The following is a 24281-nucleotide window of genomic DNA, read 5'->3' as shown; positions in this document are numbered from 1 at the left end:
TGTGTGTGTGTGTGTGTGTGTGTGTGTGTGTGTGTGTCTGCTGCCTGTGGAACAGGAGGAAAACCCCTTTGCTATTGTTTTTCCATTGTCATGCCTATCTGCCATCTGCCGCGATGATCATGGACTATCCCTCTTAAACTGTAAGCCAGCCCCCAACAGATGCTTTTTAAAGTGAGAGTTGCTTTGGTTCTGTTGTCTCTTCACAACAATAGAATAGTAACGAAGACACTGGCTATTGTTGGGAAGCCACACATTCTACAGGGCCATTGTGAAGCAGCCCACAGATTACACACCAGGACCTGATATCATTATTCATCTGCTCGACTGAGTCACGCTGGTATTCAAGGACCTGTTAGAGCCTTTTGACCACTGCAATGGCCAAATCATGGTCAAGCCCTGAAGGATAATTAGCAAATACCAGATGGAGATCTTTTAAATACATCTGTGCTCTTCTCAGAGAGAGGTTGTATCACGTGGCAATTAAAATGTGGACCGAGGCCAGATTTTCTTGGTGCAAATCCTACCAGCAGTGTCTCTTATTACTAGTGTTGAACAGCCATTTCCTTCACGGAAACTCTGCTGCCTGGAGCAACTTCGAGGTTCAAGAATATGAACGCAAAGTTCTCATTAGTTACGAGGGCATTGCTGGGGCTTGAGTCTGCTCTTTCCACTTTCTCTTCTGTGTTTATCTGCTTACCTGTCGTGTGTGTGTGTGTGTGTGTGTGTGTGTGTGTGTGTGTGTTTACACGTTCATGCACATGTTTGCACAGGTGCGCACACACGTGTGTGTGGAAGCCAGAGGTTGGTGTTAGGTATGTCCCTCTGTCACTCCTCACTTCATTTGCTGAGGTGACATTGCTTTGCTGATCCTGGAACTCACCGATTGGCTCAATGGAAAGCTCTTCAGATCTGTCTCTACCTTCCCAGTTCTACAGTTACAGACATGTGTGGCCACACCTGGCTTTCTATGTGGGTGCTGGGGTCTGAATGGGAGGGGCAGCCCCCAGTCAGCACCAGGGCATGTAAGAAGTCCACAAAGGCGGCGAGGGCTACACTTCCCTATGTGAGGGGGAAAATAAGGAAGTCCACACTTTCTGCTGGCGGCTAAGAGGAAAGGAACAAGCACACACTTTTCTGATGGTAGCCTTCTCTCTTCCTTCATCTTAAATCATCTCTTTCCTGACAGTCTCTCTTCACATACCTCTCTCTCCTGCTCGGTTATGTATTTCTGTATGCAACTACATCCCTTTTCACGTGCCTACGCATCTTTCTTTTACGTACATTCTCTTCTGCATCTCTGTTCTACACAGCTTCATCTTCCTTGCCTCTACACAGTTACAAATCTCCACACGGCCACAGCTAAACATCTCATTTCTGTAGCGCCATAAGCACGTAAGCACATTAGCATGTTCACAGTTCCCAGGCACAGCTCCTCCACACAACTCCCCCCCCCCTCTCTCTCTCTCTCTCTCCTGTAGCGCCATAAGCACGTAAGCACATTAGCATGTTCACAGTTCCCAGGCACAGCTCCTCCACACAACTCCCCCCCCCCTCTCTCTCTCACACACACACACACTCACACACTTCCACATATTCACACACTCTTTACTCACCCACTCTCACTCATTCACCTTCACACACTTCTCTCTCTCCATAGCGCCTTCTCTCAACACCACCACTCAGGAAGTGTTGAGCAGGCTCTTTTCTCCCAGCCAAACTCTGGACAGTCATAGGTTACATTTTCCAGGCCCGACCCATTCTCATAACACAAGGTAAGTCAAGTGGTTTCTCTTAGGCTACCGATGTCACATTGACCCATGTAGCTCTAAGTTGGTGAGGGTTCCCACACAGCAAACAATTGGCCGAGCCTTGAGCCTGAGGCTGGGACTATGTGCAAAAAGTCAATTCCTGAGAAAGCTATGTCTAGTAAGGTTGCTTCTATCCTGACCTCGAATTGGCAACGCACCAGGGAAAATGACCTCGTGTATTTGTCTCTAGGAGCAATCAGATATTTGTCTCCAGAGGCAACTAGCCTGCTTTGAATTTGTTCTGCAGTCTAAAGTTAGCTGTCTGTGTAAAAAAGCTGTCTTTGTGACTGAGAATCATATGTCAGTCTTAGTAATGAAAGATATCCTAGTATTATTTATATTCATCAAAATGAGACACTTAAGCAGAAATCATCTTCCTGACCATCCACAGCTATGTGTGTCCAATAGAAACACACAAAACAGTGGGAATATAATATACTCAAAGCTGTTCTTAGGGAAGGAAGGCAGTTCTTCGGGAAGAAATGAAATGACTCATGAGAGAAATTACAGACAGGAGAAACTGGTTTCCACAGCCAGCGACCCCACAGCCTTTCCAGGTAGGGCTCCCAACCAGGGAATCATACATCTGGTGAGTCGACCTGCTGAACACTAGTTGTCACCTGCTGTATACCCCCCCCCCCAAGGCTCTCTCTGACTTTCCACACTGAACTATCTCCCTAGTCCTGTGGGAAAAGTTATTTAAAAGCAAAGTTAATAAGTGAACTACAGCTGAATGTGATAGGTGGACCCTGACTGAGGAAGTTCCACTTATAATAGTGCGATGGGGATGTGTGAAAACAGCCTTTGAATTGAATTTGGGTCTTTCTGTGGGCTGGTGGTCGGCAGCACAGTGCTCCCTGGTGGTCACAGGAGAACAGAAGTGCCAGCATTCCCTGTTGCTGTGTGGAGTAAGAGCACAATAGACCTGGGAGGGGGGGGGTGCTTAGTTGCCATTTGAGAGGTATGAAGGGACTATATCCTGATGACCTCATCTAAGCCAAGAGCCATGTGCATTCCCAAGTCCCTGACATCTTCCGGGAGGCTCTGATCGCCATCTGAGTTATTATGTTTCTAGTTGTGGGTTATGAGGCCAAACACACCGAGTTGGTGAGTGCTGAGCTGTTGCTTTGAGGGGGAGAAAAGCAAGGGCCCAGTGAGTTTCTGGTTATTCTTTGGGAGGGACATGTTGGGTCTTGTGAACACCAAGCACTCACTCTCCTGTGAGCTAGAGTATCTCCACACATGGCAGTAGTTTTGTGGTTAAGATGCTATTTGTCTTCTCTGGGTTCATTTTGTCAGCATCCTTCTAAAACAAACTGACATCAACACTGAAGATTTAATTTCCCACATAATTGTTGTCACAATATAATTCTTACTGGGTTTTAAATTAATTTTTCATCTCTGCCCTAACTTTTATTTCTTCTTTCAGTCACACAATGAGATGGGAAGCCTTAAAATAAAAACATACACACATCACCCTGGGAAGCATGTGCTTGGTTTCTTTTCTCACACACATTTTGGTTCATGTTTTCTTCTAAACCAAATTCTAAAGTGATGCTGAAGAGACAGCCCAGCGGTTAAGAACATATAGTGTTCTTGCAGAGGACCCGAGTTAAGTTCCTAGCACCCACATCAGGTAGTTCACAAACACCTGTAACTCCAACTCTATAAACCCAAACACACACCCCATACACACACATACCACATAGTAACAATTTTCAAAGAATAAAAATATTGTGAAATATTTTAAAGTATATATCTGAAAGTTATCTTTGCATATATTTGTGTGATATAAACTAAAATCAGTTTGGTTTTTTTTTCCCCAGTGCTGAAGGTAAAACCCTTGCATAGACTAGGTGGGCACTCCACCACTAAGTTACTTCCCCCAGTCCCCTAGGGTCTCACCATCAGCCCCACCTGGCCTGAAATGTCTGAACCTCCTGCTCAGCCTCCTGAGTCCTGGAGTACAGGCTTGAGGCACCATGCCCAGGCTAATGTTATGATTTCCAAAAAAACGTAAGATGATTAAATTGAGCTAATTAACCCATCTATCACATCAAACCTTTGACATTTTTATGGGAAGAGTATTGGGGCTTATTTCCTTAGCACCACTAGAATGTATGGCACTGGAGGCTGGCAAGATGGCTCAGCAGGTGAAGGATTCCTGCAAGTTGTCATTGGCCCTCCGCACACACACCTTGGCACATGCCTGCATACGCTAAATAAATACATGTAAACATGTTACAGCAATGTATGACACTCAATTATTATTCACTGGGCCGAGCAGGAGATATAAAAATCAAATTTATTCCTCCTGTGTAACAGGATTTGTCCCTTGGATTATGCCCTCTCCAATCCCCCCAGCCCCTACCCCTGACCCGCCTCACTCTCTGCCACCATTGTACCCTCGGCCTGTATGATTTCAGCTGCTTTGGAGTGTATGTATGTGGAGAACATGTGACATTTGTCTTCAGTGTCTGGCTTACATTGTAACCCTTGATGCAAATGACACAAATCGCTTCCTTTTCAGAGGAACAATATTCCAGCGTGTGAATGGACCACGCTTTCTTTATCTGCTCATGTGTTGATGGACATTCAAAATGTCTATATCTTTTCTACTATGAGTATTGCTGTAAATGAACAACGGTCTGCAAATGTCTCAACATGCTGATTTTGAGTCTGTAGGTAAATACTAAGAAGTGGGAGGTTTGACTCAGATAATAGTTCTATTTTTAGCTTTTTGAGGAACTTCCATTCACTGTTTCATGGTGGCTATCCCAATACAATTTTTTTTTTACTAACGGTGTGGAAACCTTCCATTTTCTCCACATTCTCACCGGCACCTGCCATCTTTCAATAACATAACAAAGAAAACAAGTTTCAGTGGGGAGAACCTGAGGCCATGCAGCCCCCAGTGCTCATGGGAAGATAACAGGGTGGCCAAAGTGTCAATCAGGCAGCCTTCCTACAAGTTAATCACAGAATTACTATCCGATCCAGGAGCTCTACTGCAAAGTGTATACCTCAAAGAACAGAAAACGTGTATTCAAACAAAAACTTGTATAACTGTTTCTGTAGATAACCTTAACAATAGCCAAAAATTGGAACCAGTCCAAATGTCTGTTGCTGAATGAATAAACAGATGTCTACACATAATAAACCATTCATCCATAGAAAGGAATGGAGTCCTGATAGGCGCTAAGACTTGGAAGGACCTTGAAATCATTGCATTAACGAAAGAAGCCAGACACGGTTACTTATCATATAATTTCATGAAATAGCCAGATCCGTAAGAACATAAAAAGCAGATTCATGCTTTCCAGGGCCCAGGGACAGTGGGCACTGATTGCTCAATAAGTATGGGGTTTACTTTTATGACAATAAAAATATCTTGGAAAAAGATACTATATTTTTAGGGAAATGGTTGGATCCAGAAAACATAGCGTGGTAACTCAGACTCAGACAATACTGCCTGCTTTCTCTCATATGTGGATCTTAGCTGTTAATTTATGCATGTGTTTATGTGGAAGTGAATGTGGGCAGAGGCTGGGAAACTAGAAAGGGGCCATGGGAGGGGGAGATGGATATTAAGGGAAGGGGTATGGAAGATGGTGGAGCAAGCATGATACCAAGATGCAAGGGGAATTCTGAGGCAAAAGGGCACAAGCAGTGGGGAGGGGGTTTCCGGAGCGTGGAGAAGGGGGTCAACCAAAACCAAGTATGCTTGAGAATGGCATTGTGGCACCTATTGCTTTGCATGTTGATTCAAAAATAATGCTTTCAAAAAGCAAAAGATAAAGCCTTGGGTTTAGATTGAGATACGCTTGCAGAAACACTGTGAGCGGGCTAAGACTGTGAAGATTCTTTTTAAAGTTTTTGTTGCATTTTATTTATTTATCGTGTGTGGGGAAGTCAGAGGACTTGCAGGAAGCAGTTCTTCCTTCAACAGCAGAAGGCCTAGAAGTGAACTCAAGACATCATCAAGCTGAGTGGGAAGTCCTGCTATCAGCTGAGCCATCTTGCTGGCCCCATGTGAAGTCATTTTTAATAGGCTGTCAGTTGCATGTAAGTATGCAGGGGATCAAATGCTGACCACTGGACAGAGGAGGACCGGGGAGCAGTGTTTTAGAAACCCTGGGGCAGTTCCTGTGATGAGCTATCTTTTTATACTGCTCTTGCTTGGTCCAGGTTCCCTCAAATGCTTGTTTGTTAAAAGGCTTGGTGGTCCTTGGCATGGAGAGAACGGAAACCTTCAAGAGTGAAAAGCCGAAGATTTTATGCAATGAGTATCTGCAAAATGGACTATGGGGCCCCAATCTTTTTTTCTACCTCTTCTTTTCTGTTTTATTTTTCAGAATCTGTATGTACTTTTCCTTTTTTAAATTGATTTTATTGAGTTATACATTTTTCCCTGCTCCCTTCCCTGCCTCTCCCCTCCCCTTCAACTGTCCCCCAAGGTCCCCATGCTCCCAATTTACTCAGGAGATCATGTCTTTTTCTACTTCCCATGTAGATTAGATCCATCTTTGTCTCTCTTAGGATCCTCTTTGTTGTCTAGGTTCTCTGGGATTGTAGTTTGTAGGCTGGTTTTCTTTGCTTTATGTTTAAAAAAGCACTTATGAGTGAGTACATATGATAGTTGTCTTTCTGGGTCTGGGTTACCTCACTCAATATGATGTTTTCTAGATCCATCTATTTTCCTGCAAATTTCAAGATGTCATTTTTTTTGTGCTGTGTAAGTACTCCATTATGTAAATGTACCACATTTTCTTTATCCATTCTTTGGTTGAGGGGCATTTAGGTTGTTTCCAGGTTCTGGCTATGACAAACCATGCTGCTATGAAATTAGTTGAGCACCGTACACAAAACCCAATTCCAAATGGATCAAAGACCTCAACAGAAAACCAACCATACACTGAACCTCACAGAAGAAATAAGTAGGAAGTACACTTGAACGCATGGGCACAGGAGACCACTTCCTAAATTTAACCCCAGTAGCACAGACACTGAAAGAAACAATTGATAAATAGGACATCCTAAAACTGTAAAGCAAAGGACATGGTCAATAAGACAAAACGGCAGCCTATAGAATGGGGAAAAAAATCTTTACCTCTTTTTAGCTGCCATGGGTCCACAGTGTTTCCTCTGTCATGCACACCCACTGTGATATCCTGAGCCACCACAAACCCAAAGCAATAGGGACTGAGACCTCTGAGGAAATAAACCTTTTTTTATATCAGTGTGCATATTTGTATTTATGTGGGTGTGCATGCATACATGTTAGTGTGAGTGCATATGGTGTGTGTGTGTGCAGATGCACATGTGTGTACATGTGTTTAGGGAGCCAGAGGACAAGAGAGTGTCATTGCTCAAACATTGCCCATCTTGTTTTTTGTGACTGGGTCACTCACTGGCCAGTGTGTCCATGCTGTCTGGAGAGTCAGTGAGCTCCAGGGATCTACCCGTTTCTGCTTCCATGCAGTTGGATCACAAACATGCCACCAAGCCTGTTTTATTTTTCAAAATGCGAGTTTAGGGATTTGAACTCGGGTCCTCAAGTGCTTTACTGACTGAGATATCTCCCTGGCTCCACCTCTTTTATCTTCATCTATTAATTTATTTCAGGCATGTATGACAGTAATGAGAAGCTAGCTAACACATAGGTTTATACTGGTCAGCTTCTGTGGCTCAGGGGGTCAAGGGTGACAATGTCAGTTTAGGATAGAATCAGAAAATGGCAGGCACCCGGGCCACGTCAGAAGATGCCTGGCGTGGGGCCAGCTTACCTGAGCTTGGTCCACGTGCATGATCCCTGTGCCCATCTTTTTTCTAAGCTGCATCTGCTTCTCCAGCTTCCTCCTCTGAGTCTTTTCTATCCACAGGTCATCCAAGCTGAAATGGGAGTGCTGAGGGGCCCTCCCGAGCTGTGAAGGGCCCTCTCTGGGGACTTGCTCTGTGGAGATGGAGGGTGGGGCCCATGTCAGTACTTCAGTGGCAGATACCAGCCGCTGAGTAGGCTCTGCGTAAGAAGTTCTCTGATCACAGGAAGAACTGGCCTTCTTGTCTGGAGGTTTTTCCAGGGCGCTGTAGCTCTAGAGTGCAGAGGAGATGCTATGAGAGATAGGAGCAAGGGTAAAGCAACTGGGGGTGCAGTTCTACCCCCAGAGTCTCTTAGATATAATACGTTGTTCTGACTTATTTTCAAAGTAAAAATTACAATGAGATGCTTCATTCATCGTCATTTCGAAAAGTAGTAAGATGAGACATAAAAATAAATCTTGTTCCTGTTATAATGCATTTCAAACAACAAAGGCTTTTGATTTGATCAATGACATCTGTTAAAGTACCCAATGGACTTGGCATGCTCATTAGAAATTCGTGTGTGTGCGTGTGTGTGTGTGTGCGTGCGTGTGCGTGTGTGTGCGCGTGTGCGTGTGTGTGTATGCTGATCCACACGTGCACAGGCATGTGCAGGACAGAGGTCAACTTCAGGGGTCATTCTTAGAAGTGGTCACCTCATTTTCTGATACAAGGCCTATTGCTGGAACGTGGGGCTTACTGATAAATCTGGGCTGTTTGGCCCACGAGTCCACTTCCCCAATGTTGAGATTCATGTGTACGCCTAGCTTTTTGATGGGAGTTCTGGGGACTGAATTCAAGTCCTCGCGCTTGTGACAAGAGCACTTTCCCTACTGAGTCGTCTGTGTGTCTCAGAGCTCTTGCTCCAGTAGGACACATTGCAGGCACAGTTCTCACCACCCCACTGCTCTCACTGGCCCAGTTCACAGCTAGCAGTGAGGCACCACAGCCACCTCAAGGTAAAACCCGTCCTCAACAGAAGACTAGTAGGACTTTGTGTTCACATTCCCACTGTCTGTTGGAATCAACCCATGATCACTGGGAGAAGAAACTCTTTTATTCCCATGTTCATAAAAATGAATGCATTAAAAAATAGTTTAATCAAAAACTCCAACTATAATTGGAGCTTCCCTACATAGGGGTTTATGCCTTTTCCAGAAGTCATAGATTACTAAATACAAAACCAAGTATCAGATGAAGGCTGCCTCCCCTCAAGTTGTTAGAGGTGTCCAGAGACCTCCAAACAAAATAGACTACAATCAACATAGCTCATTGCTGCCCACGTGATGTTGAGAGTCTATTGCTGAAGATATCACACATGGTGGTGACAGTAGACATGGAAAAGTTAAGTTGGTAGTGACCAGAAGGTCTTCCCTACTGACTAGAAGGTGCTACACAGGTTGCCAGGGAGAAAAGACATCAGTGGTCTTATCTGTGAGCTATATGACCAGCAGGCAAAATATGCCCATGGGTCAAACCGAAACACATATGTTACAGGGGTAACCAACTGGTTTCTGATTAGATTTGAGATCCACAGCACAGGAGGAAACATGCTTGGTACTGCACATCTGGCCAGAACCTATGACTGGTGAGTTCTCTGGCTGTTTACTATTCTTATCTTGCTAAATGGACATAGAATCAAACTGTTCTCTAAATGCATATCTCTCTACTGTAGATTAGCGTGGCCCCCAGACCTTATCATATATTTCTCGGTGTCATGGATGGCAGTTAATGCAGAAATATAGCCAGTGAGTGCAGAGAGTGTCAGCGGAGAGTTTAGTTACAAGCAGAACCACACCCCATGGGTCATGCGCCATCACAGAAGAGGGTGTAGAGGTTAGGGAGGACTAGAGACAACCCATGTCTTCTGTACAAGACAGGGCCGTTGTTTTCATGAACTTGTAGCAACTATGGTTGCCTGCACAGTTCCGCCACAGGATCAAGCAGGTCAACACCCTGCTATAGAGCAGGAAGAGGCATCTGAGCCCCGCTCCTGGCTGAGGACCTGTTGACAGTAGATGGCTTACGAGGGAGAGAGAGTTAGTATTCTTTAAGGGTATGGCCCCTGACAGGTTGATAACACTCTAGTGGATGGACCTATACCCAGGAGTTTATGAGCAGCACAAAATGGATTCTTTGGGTTAAAGAAAAGAAGAAGACTCGAAGTTGGGAGCTATGTGGAGGTTAGGGGAGGATCTGGGAGGAGTTAGAGGGAGGAGGGGGAGGATATGATGAAAAAGCATTGTACCAAATTCTCAATGAATTAGTAAAAATGTATCTTAAATTACATAGAGATTACAGAAAAAACTTCAACTATTGCCCTGGAGAGATTCTTAAGAACACTTGCTGCTCTTGCAGAGGTCAAATTTGGTTGTCAGCACCCACATTGGGGGGCTCTCACAACTGCCTTTACTTTCATCTCTAGGGAGGAAACATCTTTTATGGGCTCACACACCCCCACAACCCCCCCCACATATACATAATTTAGAACTTTTTAACACCCTCCAATTAACTGCCTCAACTCCAGTTTCTGCAGGATGTTGGGAGAACTTGATTTGATGATGTCATTTCTATCTTTGCTATTAATTTCTTTACTTGGGAGCCTCACCAAAGGGAATGAGGGGATGCTCTGCCCTACCCAGGACTTTTGAAGGGGAGCTGGCTGCCTTAAGGAGTGTCCTCAGCTGGTTTCAGAAGGATGTTTTTTTAAGTTCCTGATTTGACCATGTTACTTTACTGTTGATATTTATAAAAATCTTGGCAAATACAGCAGACAGTCCTTCTGCAGAGACATTTAATTATGTTTGATTGTGAAGCAAAACTTTATATTATATTGACGGAACTCTCACTGTATATGAAGGAATTATTTCAGACAATTAGAATGTAAACAAGGATGAATGAAGGGATTTAAATGAAGTAAAATTTCTACACTTCATGTCACTTGGTGACATGCCTCTACTAGGAGACCAGGAGACTGGAAAGATGTATGTATACAACATAATGCCTGAAGCTGTTATTTAAAAACCAAATATACTACATATACATTAAATAACTCTGAAAAATATTCAGGTGACCCATAGACCTTAGAAGAAATCAGAGAAGTGATATATACACATACATACACATACATACATACATACATACACACACACACACACTCTAAAATGGAGATATAAGATACAAGTCATGAATAATTATTTTAATTTGTGGTGTATGTATATGTGGTATATACACACATGTGGTGTGTGTGTATCTCCTCCAACAAGGCTGCCACAACCCTTAATCCTTCTCAAACAAGTCCACTCCCTGGTGACAAAGCATATATGGGCCTATGGAGGCCATTCTCATTCACCATTGTAGGTAAACATGTAAAATTCTTTAAATACTAGCTAATGTAATTTAACAGTGTATTAAGAATTATGTCACTGAGGCAGCAACCTCCATGGGAGCAGGTAAAAAGGAACAATTGCTGAGGGAGCAGGCCCAAGCCAGACACAACTGTGGGAACTGGCCTGATCCAGTGACCTCTGCCAGAGCAGGCTCAAGGCAGCAACCTCCACAGAAGATAAAAGGAAGTAACCACCAAGGGAGCAGGCCTGAGCCAAAGACCTCTGCAGGACTAGGTGTGAGTCAGGGACCTCCATGGGAGCAGGCCCGAGCCTGTGGCCTCCATCAAAGCAGGTCTGAGCCAGCGACCTCTGCTGCAGTAGGCCCAAGGCAGTAACTTCAGGGGGAGCAGCACCAAGCAAGCAACCTCCATAGAAGCAAACCCTAATGACCTCCAGGATTTCAAAACAACACTGAGAGTGCTAAGCAACCTCCAGGAACACAGATTTACCTTCGAGGTGACTGTAACCATGGCCCTGAATGGACCACAAGGAGCAACAATCTGAGCCTTGGATCCACTGGCACCTGGATTGATCACCAGAGACACAGACAGCCCCAACTACGCTAATCAGATCAAAAGATGGGTGGACAAGGTAAGAACACAACACCACAAAGAGCAACATACTGCTACCAAAAACTAGTGGCTCTGCAATAGCGAAACTTGAACACCCAAATATGAATGAAGCAGGGAAAAATGACCTAAAAAATAAACTTTAGAAGAATGTTTGAGGCCCTTAAAGACGAAATAAAAATTCCCCCAAAAATGGAGGAGAAGAAACAAACTAGAGGAAATCAATAAACCCCTTAAAGAAAACTAAGAAAAAGCAATCAAACAAATGAAAGAAAAAAATTCAAGACTTGAAAACCAAAATAGAGACAATAAAGAAAACAAAAACTGAGGGAATTCTGGAAATGGAAAATATGAGAAAAGGAACAGAAACCACAAATACAAGCATAAACAGTAGAATACAAGAGATGGAAGAGAGAATCTCAAGTGCTGGAGATACAATAGAGAAAATAGATTTATTGGCCAAAGAAAACATTAAATCTAACAAAACCTTAACACAAATTATCTAGGAAATATGTGACAACATGAAAAGACCAAACTTAAGAATAACAGGGATAGAAGAAGTCCAACTCAAAAGCACAGAAAATATATTCAACAAAATCATAGAAGAAAACTTTCCTAACCTAAAGAAAGATATGCATATTAAGATACAAGAAGCTTACAGAACACCAAACAGAATGGATTTAAAAAAAAAATTCCCTTGACACCTAATAATTAAAACACTAAACACACAGAAGAAAGAATATTAAGAATTACAAAGGAAAAAGCCAAGTAACATATAAAGGCAAACCTATCAGAATTACACCTGACTTTTCAATAGAAACAATGAAAGCCAGAAGGTCCTGGTCAAGTATTATGCAGACATTAAGAGACCACAGATGCCAGCCCATACTACTATACCCAGCAAAACTTTCAATCACCATAGATGGACAAAACAAGATATTCCATGATAGATCAGATTTAACCAATATCTAGCCACAAACAGCCATAAACAAAGTACTAGAAGGAAAACTTTAACCCAAGGAAGTTAGCTACATCCACAAAAACACAGATAATATGATCTTACAGCAGCAAGTCCCAAAGAAGGGAAAACCATACACGATAATATCACCAACAATGAAAACTAAAATAACAGGAACTAGCAATCACTGGTCATTAATATCCCTTAATATAAATAAACTCAACTTATGTATAAAAAGATACAGACAGGCTAACAGACTAGATACAAAACCAGAATCCATCCTTCTGATGCATGCAAGAAACACATCTCAACCTCAAGACAGACATCACCTCTCTCAGAGTAAAGGATTGGGAAAAAATTTTTCCAATCAAATGGACCTAAGAAACAAGCTGGTGTAGTTATTCTATTATCTAACAAATTAAACTTCAAACTAAAATCAAAAGATACAAAGAAAGACATTTCATATTAGTCACAGGAAAAATCCATCAAGAGGAAATCTCAATACTGAATGTCTATGCCCCAAATACAAAAGCACCCTCATACAAAAGAAGCATTACTAAAGCTTAAGTCACACATTAAACCCCACACACTAATAGTTGGAGGTTTAAACACCACTCTCTCAGCACTGAACGGGTCTGTCAGACAAAAAAACTAACAGAGAAATAAGGGAACTAACATGTCATGACTCAGATGGACTTAACAGACATCTATAGAACATTCCATCCAAACATAAAAGACTATATCTTCTTCTCGTGCCTCATGGAAACTTCTCAAAAACTGACCACATAGTAGGTAACAAAGTAAACCTCAACAGATACAAAAGATTGGAATGACACCGTGTATATTATAGGATCACCATGGCTTAAAATTAGAATTCAACAGCAACACTAATTCCAGAAAGCCCACAAACACATGGAAATTAAACAATGCTCACCTGAATCATCAATGTGTCAAGGAAGAAATAAAAGAAGAATTAAAGACTTCCTAAACTTCAAAGAAAATGACCACACAACATACCCAAATTTATGGGATACAATGAAAGCAGTGTAAGAGAAAAGCTCATAGCACTACATGCCTACATAAAGAAACTGGAGAAATATCAAACTAGTGAGTTAACAGAACATTTGAAAACTCAAGAACAAAAAGAAGCAAAGTCACCCATGAGTACTAGATGACATAAAATAATCAAATAGAAAGCTGCAATAAACAAATAGAAACAAAGAAAACAATACAAAGAATCAATGAGACAGAGTTGGTTCTTCAAGAAAATTCAATAAAATAGACAGACCTTTATCCAAATTAACCAAAAGGCAGAGAGAGAATATCCAAATTAACAACATCAGAAATGAAAAGGGGGACATAACAACAGACATGGAGGAAATACAGAGAATCATCAGGTCATATTTTGAAAACCTGTACTCCACAAAATTGGAAAACTCAAAAGGAAATGGACAATTTTCTCGATAAATATCACTTACCAAAATTAAATCAAGACCAGATAAGCAAATTAAATAGACCTATAACAGCTAAAGAAATAGAAACAGCCATCAAAAGTCTTCAAACCAAAAAAAAAGCCCAGAGCCAGATTGTATCAGAGCAGAATTTTACAAGATTGTCAAAGAACTAATACCAATACTCCTCAAATTGTTCCACACTATAGTAACAGAAGGAACATTGCCAAACTCTTTATGAAGCTACACTGACCCTGATACCCAAACCACACAAAGGCATTACTAAGAAAGAATGACAGAACAATCTCCCTCATGAACATTAATGCAAAAATACTCAATATAATACTGGCAAACCTAATCCAAGAACACATCAGAAAAGTCATTTACCATGATCAAAGTCAGCTTCATCCCAAAAAAGCAGGGATGGTTCAACATACAAATGTCTGTCATTGTAATCCATCATATAAACAAACTGAAAAAAACACACATGGCCATCTTATTAGATGACGAAAAAGCCTTTGACAAAACAAAACAATCCTTCATGATAAAGGTTTTGGAAAGAGCAGGGATACATGGAACACACCTAAACATAATGAAGGCAATATATAGAAAGCCAACAGCCAATATCAAACTAAATAGAGAGAAACTCCAAGTGATCCCCCACTGAAATCAGGGACAAGACATAGTTGTCCACTCTCTCCATATCTATTCGATATAGTTCTTGAGGTTCTAGTGAGGGCAATAAGACAACAAAAGGAGATGGCGGTGATACAAATAGGTAAAGAAGAAGTTAAACTCTCATTATTTGTTTGGAAATCAGTATGATTATTTCTCAGAAAATTAGGAAACAACCTTCCTCAAGACCCAGTAATACCACTTTTGGGTATATATCCAAAGGAAGGATTTAAAAAAAGAAAGCAATTAGTCCCTAAAGGAGCTGTGGTTTTGTTGGAGTAGTTATGCCTCTATTGGAGGAGGCGTGTGACTATAGCAGTGGCCCCTTTAAGGTCTCCTACGCTCAAAGTATGCTCAGTGTGACACACAGTTACTTCTGCTACTTGATCAAATTGTAGACTTCTCTGCTCCTTCTCCGGCAGCACCATGTCTGCCCACATGCCATCATGCCACCCTGCCATGACAATACTGGACTAAATCTCTAAATTATAAGTCATCCCCAATTAAATACTTTGTTTTAGTAAGAAAAAAAAACCTTGTATGTCACAACTCGATGGAATGTACTCAGTACTCAAATGGAGGGTCAGTATTTAAAAACTCAGGATGGTATACTTTTTAATAGGTCAAAGAGAAATCTCAAGAACATATCGATAGAGGAAAATTAACAAAACACAACACATTCAGGTTTGAAAATAAAATTCTGAATGAACTAGGAAAAGGAGGGTGGTCCTTAACTACGATGAAGGTTATCTACAAAATCCTACAACAAGCATGGCTGTTATTGAAAAACTGGTCTCTTTGTGACTAGGGGCAAACCTTCTTGCTCCCACCATTGTGCTTAACACAGTATTGACCCTTCTAAGCCACTGAAGTAAAGCAAGAAAAAGAAATAAATAATGAATCTGTCTCTATTTTTTTTTTTGTAGATGACATGGGATACAACTTGAATGCACAGGTCTGTTACATTTCTATACATCAACAATTAATATGCATAGCCCAAAATTTAAGATATAATGCCAGTTATAGCCACTTCAAAATTATGAAATGTGTATGAATAAAATCAAACTAAACTTTACCAAAATTGAAAACTATAAAACACTGAAATAGCAAAGAAGATCTGAATAAATGGAGACACAGTTTTATCAATTAGAAAATTCAGTATGGTAAAGATTCCAGTTATGTCCCAATTCACACACTGCTTAATTCCATTCCTATCACAGCCTGAGCAAAGCCATTTATAAGTAAGAGTTTCTAAACTTTATATGGAAATGCAAAAAAACTAGAATAAAACTATTTTGAGAAAGAGAAAGTATGATCAGTTAATTTACTAGTTTTTTTTAAACATTATTCAATAACATTCATTAGGACACGGTGGAACTGGGGACATGATGAACACAGATCAATGCAACCAAATATGACTGGCGCCCCATACACACTATTCAAGACCTGTTGCTAATGTTGCAAGCATTTCAGTGCTGGAGCAACTAACTGCCTACAGGCAGAGAAGTAAACTTCTTCCTAAATCTCACACCTTAACAAAATTTTTTCAAAATACAGAAATTAGTATGGAGGTTAGTTCATTCAGAAACTCAAAATAGCTCTACTGTGGGGCAATGGTCTTGTACCCTGTAAAGACTTGTCACTTGTACTGGTTTAATAAAACACTGATTGGCCAGTAGCTAGGCAGAAAGTATAGGTGGGACAACCAGAATAGAAGAATTCTGGGAAGAGGGAAGGCTCAGTCTGTAATCACCACCCAGATGCAGAGGAGGCAAGATGAGAAAGCCTCACTGATGAAAGATACCAAGCCACGTGGACAACACAGACAAGAAGTATGGGTTAATTTAAGATGTAAGAGTTAGTTAAAAAATATGCCTAAGCTATTGGTCAAACAGTGTTGTAATTAATATAGTTTCTGTGTATTATTCTGGTCTGGGCAGCCAGGAAATGAACGAACAGTATCCATTTACATTTATCCTACCAGACCCAAAAGATTCCAAGTAAACATACCACAGAGATACCTCTACATCAATGTTTATTGACGCACTCTTCACTAAAGTTAAATTAGGGACCAAACTGTGTCCTTCAACCAAGGACTGGATAAAGAAAATGTGGTCTGCATGCACAATGGAATGAAATCGGTACAGACAAAAGTTACATATGTTCTTTCCTGTGGGATCTAGATGTTATATAAGTTTATAAAATGACAGATAAGGAGATGACATGAAGGTAGACATGAAGCTGTTTAGAGGGTGGTGGGGAACTAACGGGAGGGAGACAAGGGAAAGGGGGAGAGAGCAGGATCAGGACGGGGCAGCACCCTCAATGTACATTATGTACTTGTATGGAGGCTGTGCTATGTAATCCAGGACAATAAAATACAAAAATAAAAATCAATGATAAATCCCAATGTGAGAATGGAAGGAAGCACAGGAAACCAACCCTTGGACGTCTCAGGGATGGTTAAGCATCCCTTAGATATTACACTAAGAACAGGACCTATTTTACGTGATTGCCCTAAAACCTAAAGTTGGACTGCCTCAAAATGAAAAGGTTTTGTCTGCGCCTCCCCACCCCACCCCCCGGCTTGCTTTTTTTTTTTTTTTAAATACATGTTTAATTGACATAGAATTGCATCACTTTCCCCTTTCCTTGAAAAGGTCTGCATGTATGAGATCGGTTAGGAAGACAACATGACCAACTGCAGACAGAGAGAACAGTTGAAAAATCACATATAAGGCTTGAATAAATAATAGCATTTTAGAAACTCAACTGTATGAACAACAACAATGCAACTGGAAAATGGCCAAAACACATGCAGAGATATTTTGCTAAAGAAGCTGTAGCTGGATGTGGTGCATGCCTTTAATCTCAGCACTTGAGAAGCAGAGGCAGGCAGATCTCTGTGAGTTCAAGGCCAGCCTGGTCTACAGAGTGAGTTCCAGAATAACCACAACTACACAGAGAAGCCCTGACTCCAAAAGCAAAACAAACAAACAGCAACAAAAAGAAGGTAGATGTATGGTAAATAAGAGAGGTCCTAATGACAGATACATTAAGATCAAAACAAAACACTATGGCACGTTGACTACCATGGCATGTTTATTACAATGGCAGTTTCACACACTGACAAGGGCAGGGATCACAGCATTTCTCATTGATTGATGGTGATCCTGTGAAATGACACAGCCCCTCTGTCAGGTCGCACAGGCAGGGAACATGCCTCTCTGAAAACATGGCTTCCGCCGGGCGATGGTGGCGCACGCCTTTAATCCCAGCACTCGGGAGGCAGAGGCAGGCGGATCTCTGTGAGTTCGAGACCAGCCTGGTCTACAAGAGCTAGTTCCAGGACAGGCTCCAAAGCCACAGAGAAACCCTGTCTCGAAAAACAAAAAAAAAACAAAAAAAAAACAAAAAAGAAAAGAAAACATGGCTTCCAGGCCTTAACTCCAGAAGATGACAAGCTGTGCAAAGCAACGCACACTCCACCCCAGGCCCAGAGGCAGGCTGACCACAGTCATGTGGAGTAAAAGTCACACACTGTCTAATTCAATCATTGCTCCTCCAGATGTCCCTTATCTAGAAATGTCACTGAAACCCTCCAAACACCTGACTCAGTCGGGAACCACAAAACATGCTGTCTTTCATTCTAGTCTGATGGTTGCCTGACCCTGGACCCACTTCCTATAGCACAACGACCCCTGCCCCTTCCCTCATAAGGGACCTTCAAGCTTTTCCACAGTTCCTCTCGCCTATCTGCATGGCCATAGCAAACCTCTTGTCTGCAGGATGATCAGATCCCAGGTCTCTCAAGGCCTGTTGCTATCCTCAAAAACCCGCCACCCAACAGTTTGGCAGCTCTTCTTTTCAACTCTGTGTGGGGTACATGCATCTATGTATATATGAATGCATATTCATGTGTACACATATATATGTGAGAAGGGTTGAGTACAAGAAGTCAATCTCAAAAAAGTAACATTTTTGAAATTTAACCATAGACTAGTGCTTGAAAGCAGTTCATATCCAGGTTACGAGGATATGAGCATAAAGGAGGTTAGCCCAAGGGCAAGGAGTTTGTGTCTTGGTTATGATAGTCATTACATGGCTCTGTCCATGGTATGCAACAGAAGCTGTTGAGATATACACTAATCGTCCCTCATGTGAAACCAAACATCCAAAAAGATACAAAGCCTGAAAGATTTTGAGTCCTGATACTGCGTCTCAAATGGAAAATTCTCTATCTGGCCTCAGGCAGTCCCAGCACAAAGGGGCACCAAAGACACTGAATGAATGAATGACGTCCAGGCGGTGTGAGCCGGCCAGGACACCAGCAAGTTCTGTGCTTACTATTCATTTTAATTGTACTTATGTGTGTTTACACACATCCATGCAGGTACCCGTGGAGGGCAGCAGAGGGCTTTGGATCCCCCAGAGCTGGAGTTATAGAGGGTTGTGAACCTCTTGAGGGCGCTGGGAACTAACACCATGGGTCTCATTGCAAGAGCAGCAAGTGCTCTTAACCTCTGAGACATCTCACTGACCCAGCTTTGAATTTAAACTTGGGTGCCATTCTCAAGTTGTCTCATTTGTATGTATGGCCATATTCTAGAACTACAAAGCAATTGAAACTTGACATACTTATTGTATCCTCACTGTTGAGTTTTGAGCCTTATTTGTGTCGTTGGGTATTGTTCTGCTGTTGGACACGCAAGTTGCAAATGAGGGGTTTAAACCACCTCTCAGATCGGGTTCTCTGTGTTTTTCTCCTGAAGCTTTATAATGTTGTATTATATTTTGTATTCGAGATTAGTGAAGTTTCCTGACACCGTCTTATATTTTTTTCTTTTGGTTGTGAGCCTCGCCTTTAACAGCTGAGCCAGCCCTCCAGGCCTACTAACACTGTCTTTTCATACTTGAATATTTTTCAGTTTTACTTTAAATCTAATACAAAGGGTGTTAAGGATGTAGCTTAGTTGGTAGAGTGCTTGTCTACCATTCATGAAGCCTTGGGTTCATGCTCAGCACCCTATAAAACCAGGCATGGTGGTTCATGCCTGTAAGCTTAACACTTGGAAAGTGAGGGTAGGAGAGTCAGGAGCTCAAAACTATTGTTGGCAACACAGCAAGACCATGGCCAGCCTGAGCTACATGAGACCCTGTGTCAATACAATAAGTCTAAAGGGCAGAGGAGATGGCTCAGTGTCTTGAGGCACATGCAGCCACAACTGACCCCCCCCCCCTGAATTCCATCCCTGAACATTGTGGAAGGAGAGAGCTGGTGGTCCTTTGATATGAAGCATGCCCTGCTCCACACAGACACAGACTCACACACACACACACAGACACACAAAAATAGAGACATATACAGACCCACACATAAACATACACAGAGAGAGAGACATACATAGACATACACACAGACACACAGAAATACATATGCACTAAATAAATACATACATTTTAAAACCATGACAACACTAATCCATGGGAACATCCCTCCACTTGCCTTAAGAGGTAAAGAAAGAGTTGTTGCCATCAACAGCTCACTTACCTCGCTGCTCCCAGGAAGGTCCCTGAGGAAGGATGCTGTGCCCAGGCCGTGGTGACACTGGCACACACTTGTGCTGTCTTCCTTCTGGCTGTTCTGGTGGAGTGTTTGCAGGGAAAGTAAGAGGCTTGCCCTGGCCTTGCCCTTGGGCTGGTCTGAGTCCTCTGAACATGAGTTAGCGTCCCTGTAGCTTCTAAGAGAGACCATGGAGGCTGCACTAGTTCGGCCCCCAAGGCAGAGATCCACCCTCTGAGCCCCAGGCATGGGACTCGTGGGCTTGGGGCTTGTGGGTCTGCAGGGCATGCCTTGGTTTTCATAGGCCAAATGGCAGGCAGAGCTGCAGGGGAGTGTACCACCAATGCCAGTGTGCTGGGCTCGAGGGCTGGTGGGGGAAGTCAGCCAGGGCGGCTCTGGGAAGATCCCAGAAGAGAGGTACCTCCTGCTTTCCTGGGTAGCAGTGCGTTTTATGGTTGGTTCACTCTTCCTCCGGTATTCCGGAGAAGCCAGACAGCTGGAAGGCGGAGTTGCAGGAGACTGTAAGGGTGTCCAGGACTCCACACACACGCGGCTGTCCGTGCTAACTGTCCACTCTTCATGGTTGCCTCTGATTGCTGGTGGGGAAGAGTGGAGGAGTTCCGGAAAGTCTGGTCCCGGAACACCACTCCCTAAAGAGGGCCGTTTGGATCCTTCCAAATCCTTGCTTCTCAGAAATGTGCGCCAGGAACTCTGGCCTCGTCTGCGCTTCTCTTTCTCGCCTTTGACAGAGCCAGCATTTGTTTTCTCTGTGGCTTTGGCCTCAAAAAAATTGGTAAACGTCTTATGGGCTAAGGCCAGCCTTGCCCTGATCTTGCTTTCTGTTGTTTTTAGTCTCTTGATGTTGCCATTTTCTGAGGAAGGTCCTTTGCCACCGAGGTCCCCTAGTGTCCCCTCTTGAATCTCTTGCTGTGCACCAACAGAATGGGTCTCCAGAGACCTGCTCTGGTGCACGTGGTGGTGCATAGGCGGCTCCACCTGGCAGGTTGCAAACCATGGACTCTGGGGCACACCTTCCTTGGGGCTGGGGCAAGCCAGGTTCAGGCCCTCTGAGGACAAGACCTGGCTGCAGAGTATGTCCCCTCTGGGGCTCTCCCCAGACCAGGACTCGTCAGTCCTTAAAGGGGTCATCTGGAGAAAGGCAGGGTGCTGCTCTGACTCATGTGCAACCCGCTGAAGCTGGCTGCAAAGTCCCTGGAACTGCTGCGTTGTGACTTGGGCAGGAGCCAGGACTCCTGAATGGGGGACCTTTATTTCACCAGCCCATGCACTGGAGACTTCTGCATCCTCTGCAACGTCTGTAGTACGCTCTCCTTGTCTGAGTTCTGGGCTGGGTGATGACTCCTGGCTCCCCTCGGGATGGATGCCCAAGCCAGAGTGTACACACTCAGACTCCAGGCACGAGGTTTCCCCAAGCTGCTTCTCCTCCAGAGTATCTTCTGAGCTCAGGGTGTCATCTGAAGCAGCCCTGGGGACCAGAGCTCTCACAAACTCTATGCCTTGGGCCAGCAGCTGAGGAGCGCCATCATCCGGCCCTGCTGCCGGGCATCCTTGCAGTTCATGCTCACTGCTGTACATAGGCTCATAAGCTATGGTGCCTGTACCTTGTGGAGACTGAGGTCCTTCCTCCGGGAAATCACAGAACTGTGATTCTAGACGACAGCGGGCCTTCCTTGTGGAAGTCTGTTTGTGTTCTTGCTTGACTGCTATCATAATGAGTTTGCAGCTGTGCTTACAGGCCCCATGTACTTTGGGCACCTGGTGCTGGTCAGAAGTGAAAGGCTCCCTGCCATCCCTGGTTCCCTGCGCACATGCATCCCCAAGGTGGCAGTAAGTTCTTTCGACTGTTGGGAAATCCAAAAGACTCTGCAACGCATTTCCCCTGCATTGGGGGTCTAGAACCGCTGCCTCTTCTGCCGCATCTGAAGCATCAATTACACTTGATCGCAGGGTGCTCTTTGGGGTGTAGGTGCTATCATTCACTTCTGGGGAAACCACGAGCCTTTTGTTCCACACAGCTCTCTCACCGTGGCTGCAGCAATGTGGGAAGGGGAAGGCCCTATCACGCGGCTTTCTCTCCTCATTGAGAACACACTTTGATGAGTAGGTCTTGGTCTGGTTTCCTGTCTTGGCAAGGATGTTTCGCAGGCACCTTTGTTTACCGATAGCATCACCAGGGTGCACACCTTCAGGCTCCACAAGGCTGCTTTCTGGGCTGTGTCCTGGCTTGCATTCAGCTGGTCCAGGCACTTCCTCTTGGCTGCCAAGCTTCAGCAGTTCTGAAGTAAGGTGGGAAGGGTCTGGGCATGACCTAGAAGCCTGTTCTACCTGGTTTTCCAGTGGGAGACCTACACAGGGTGTGTCTTGAGATGCCCTTTTAAAGCTACAGTCACTCAGCTTGTGCTCACCCTGCGAAGGAGGAGCCCTGCTTGGAGCAGTGGAAGGTGAATAAGACAAATGGGTGGGCCCAGGGGAGAGGGTGTTAGGAATTATAGGGTGACTGGGTTCTAGTTCTGTTCCTCCCCTTAGGTAGGGCTCAAATGTTACACATTTCCACGTCAAAGGCTCCTTAAGGCAAGCCAAAGGAAATGCTGCTATGGAATGAGCCCTAGCCAGAGTCTTCTCGCGCTGGCAGAGGTATCTTTGGGGTGTCTTGCCATCGGCACCAAGATTTTCTGGGACACTATTATGACACTTGGTGTCTACGAGACAAAGTGTGCCCAGTCGTGGCTGGCAGGCAACATTCAAGCAGGAATGAGCCCAGGGTACATCTGCGCCCACTGTGGGCCTGGAGGCAGGCCCCTTCTTTGTCCTGATCCACAGAGGGAATTCATTGTCCTGCAGGCCTATATGAGGTTGCTCTGCTGCCCCAGCCCGGCTGTGGATGTGTGGCCAGCTCTGACCGAGTTTACAGTGTTCCAGAAAGCAGGGCCAGACCACGGGGACATCCAGATAGCCCCTAGACCTGGCCTTTTGCAGCCGGGGACCGCTGCTGTTGGTGGTGGCACTCTGTAAGAAGGACTCTGCCACTGGCACTGACTTCCTTACCAAGCTGGTCACACAGTCACAGAGACTTTCTTCATTCCGCTTTCCAGCTGCCGCAGCCGCTGGCATGTGCAGTCTACTTTGGTGAGAAGCTTCCTTTAAGCCTGAGAGCAAATCCAGGTCTTCCTCTGTCTGGAGCCCTTCAACACAAGCCAAATGCTGTCCTTGAGGAAATCTACCCACTGAGCCATCGGGGCACCCCCAGCCTGTTTCTCTATCTGCAGAGAGGCCACGTGGAGAGCTGCAGAGTCCACCTGTGAGGTCACCAGGCAGGGACTCCGCGTCAGAAGCGCTCTCAAAGGGGTCTGTTTTTGTGTCTGATCGACTTTCACTCTTGTGGGACAGTGTCTCAAAATCCTCAGGGTCTACTTCCTGGCGCCATTCCTGTTCCTCTGAGTCTGCAGGGGGTGGGTGGAACTGATGATCTTCACTCTCACCTTCCCCTGGAGGGGGTGCATCCGACTCTGGAGTCTAGAAGGACAAAGGAGAAGAATCAGAGAAAAGTCTCCAGGACCTCAGTGCATATACTTACACCATCATGCATGCCTTTATCTAAAGGAAGTAGCCTTCATCATTTCCTGAATAGCCCCAGGAAGGAAGGGAAGCATAAAACGCTACTTTACATTAACACAGAAAACAAGCATGCAGGGCTGAGGAGATGTCTCAGTGAGCAGAGCCTGCCATGCAAGTCTGACAACCCCCTAGTTCAGATCTCTGGGACCAATATAAAAGCCAGGCAAAATAGCTCAAACCTGTAAACCCAGCACGCCTATGACAAGGTGGGTGGCAGAGGCAGGAGAATATCTAGAAGCTCAAAGACTAGCTAGCTTGGTGTAGGCAGCAGTAAATAAGAGAGACCTGGTCTCAAGGTAGAAATTGAGGACTGAAACCCAAGGTTGTCTCCTGACTTCCTAATGCTTACTGTGATACATATATACCCTACCCC

The 24281-nt window shown here is 43.9% G+C and overlaps 1 protein-coding gene across 3 annotated transcripts in view; it reads right to left on the bottom strand.

The window, feature by feature from the left end:
* Positions 1-23805, bottom strand: part of Arhgef4 (Rho guanine nucleotide exchange factor 4) — a 95204-nt gene extending 71399 nt beyond the window's left edge. For 2 of the 3 annotated variants that reach the window (XM_005359909.3, XM_026785485.1), the window contains exons 1-2: positions 20261-23802; positions 7595-7900 (exon numbers count right to left, since the gene is read on the bottom strand). In XM_005359909.3, the coding sequence (XP_005359966.1) occupies positions 7595-7900; positions 20261-23404 (3450 nt within the window). In that variant the 5' untranslated portion in view covers positions 23405-23802. Of the gene's footprint in view, positions 1-7594; positions 7901-20260 lie in introns of all 3 variants that reach the window. The other variant, XM_026785486.1, reaches the window with a different exon arrangement.
* Between the last annotated feature and the right edge of the window lie 476 nt (positions 23806-24281).

The sequence above is a fragment of the Microtus ochrogaster genome, linkage group LG2 (assembly GCF_000317375.1).
Source record: "Microtus ochrogaster isolate Prairie Vole_2 linkage group LG2, MicOch1.0, whole genome shotgun sequence".
Lineage (NCBI taxonomy): Eukaryota > Metazoa > Chordata > Mammalia > Rodentia > Cricetidae > Microtus > Microtus ochrogaster.
Note: the sequence above shows the minus strand (reverse complement) of the source record. Positions and strands in the feature narration are given on the sequence as shown.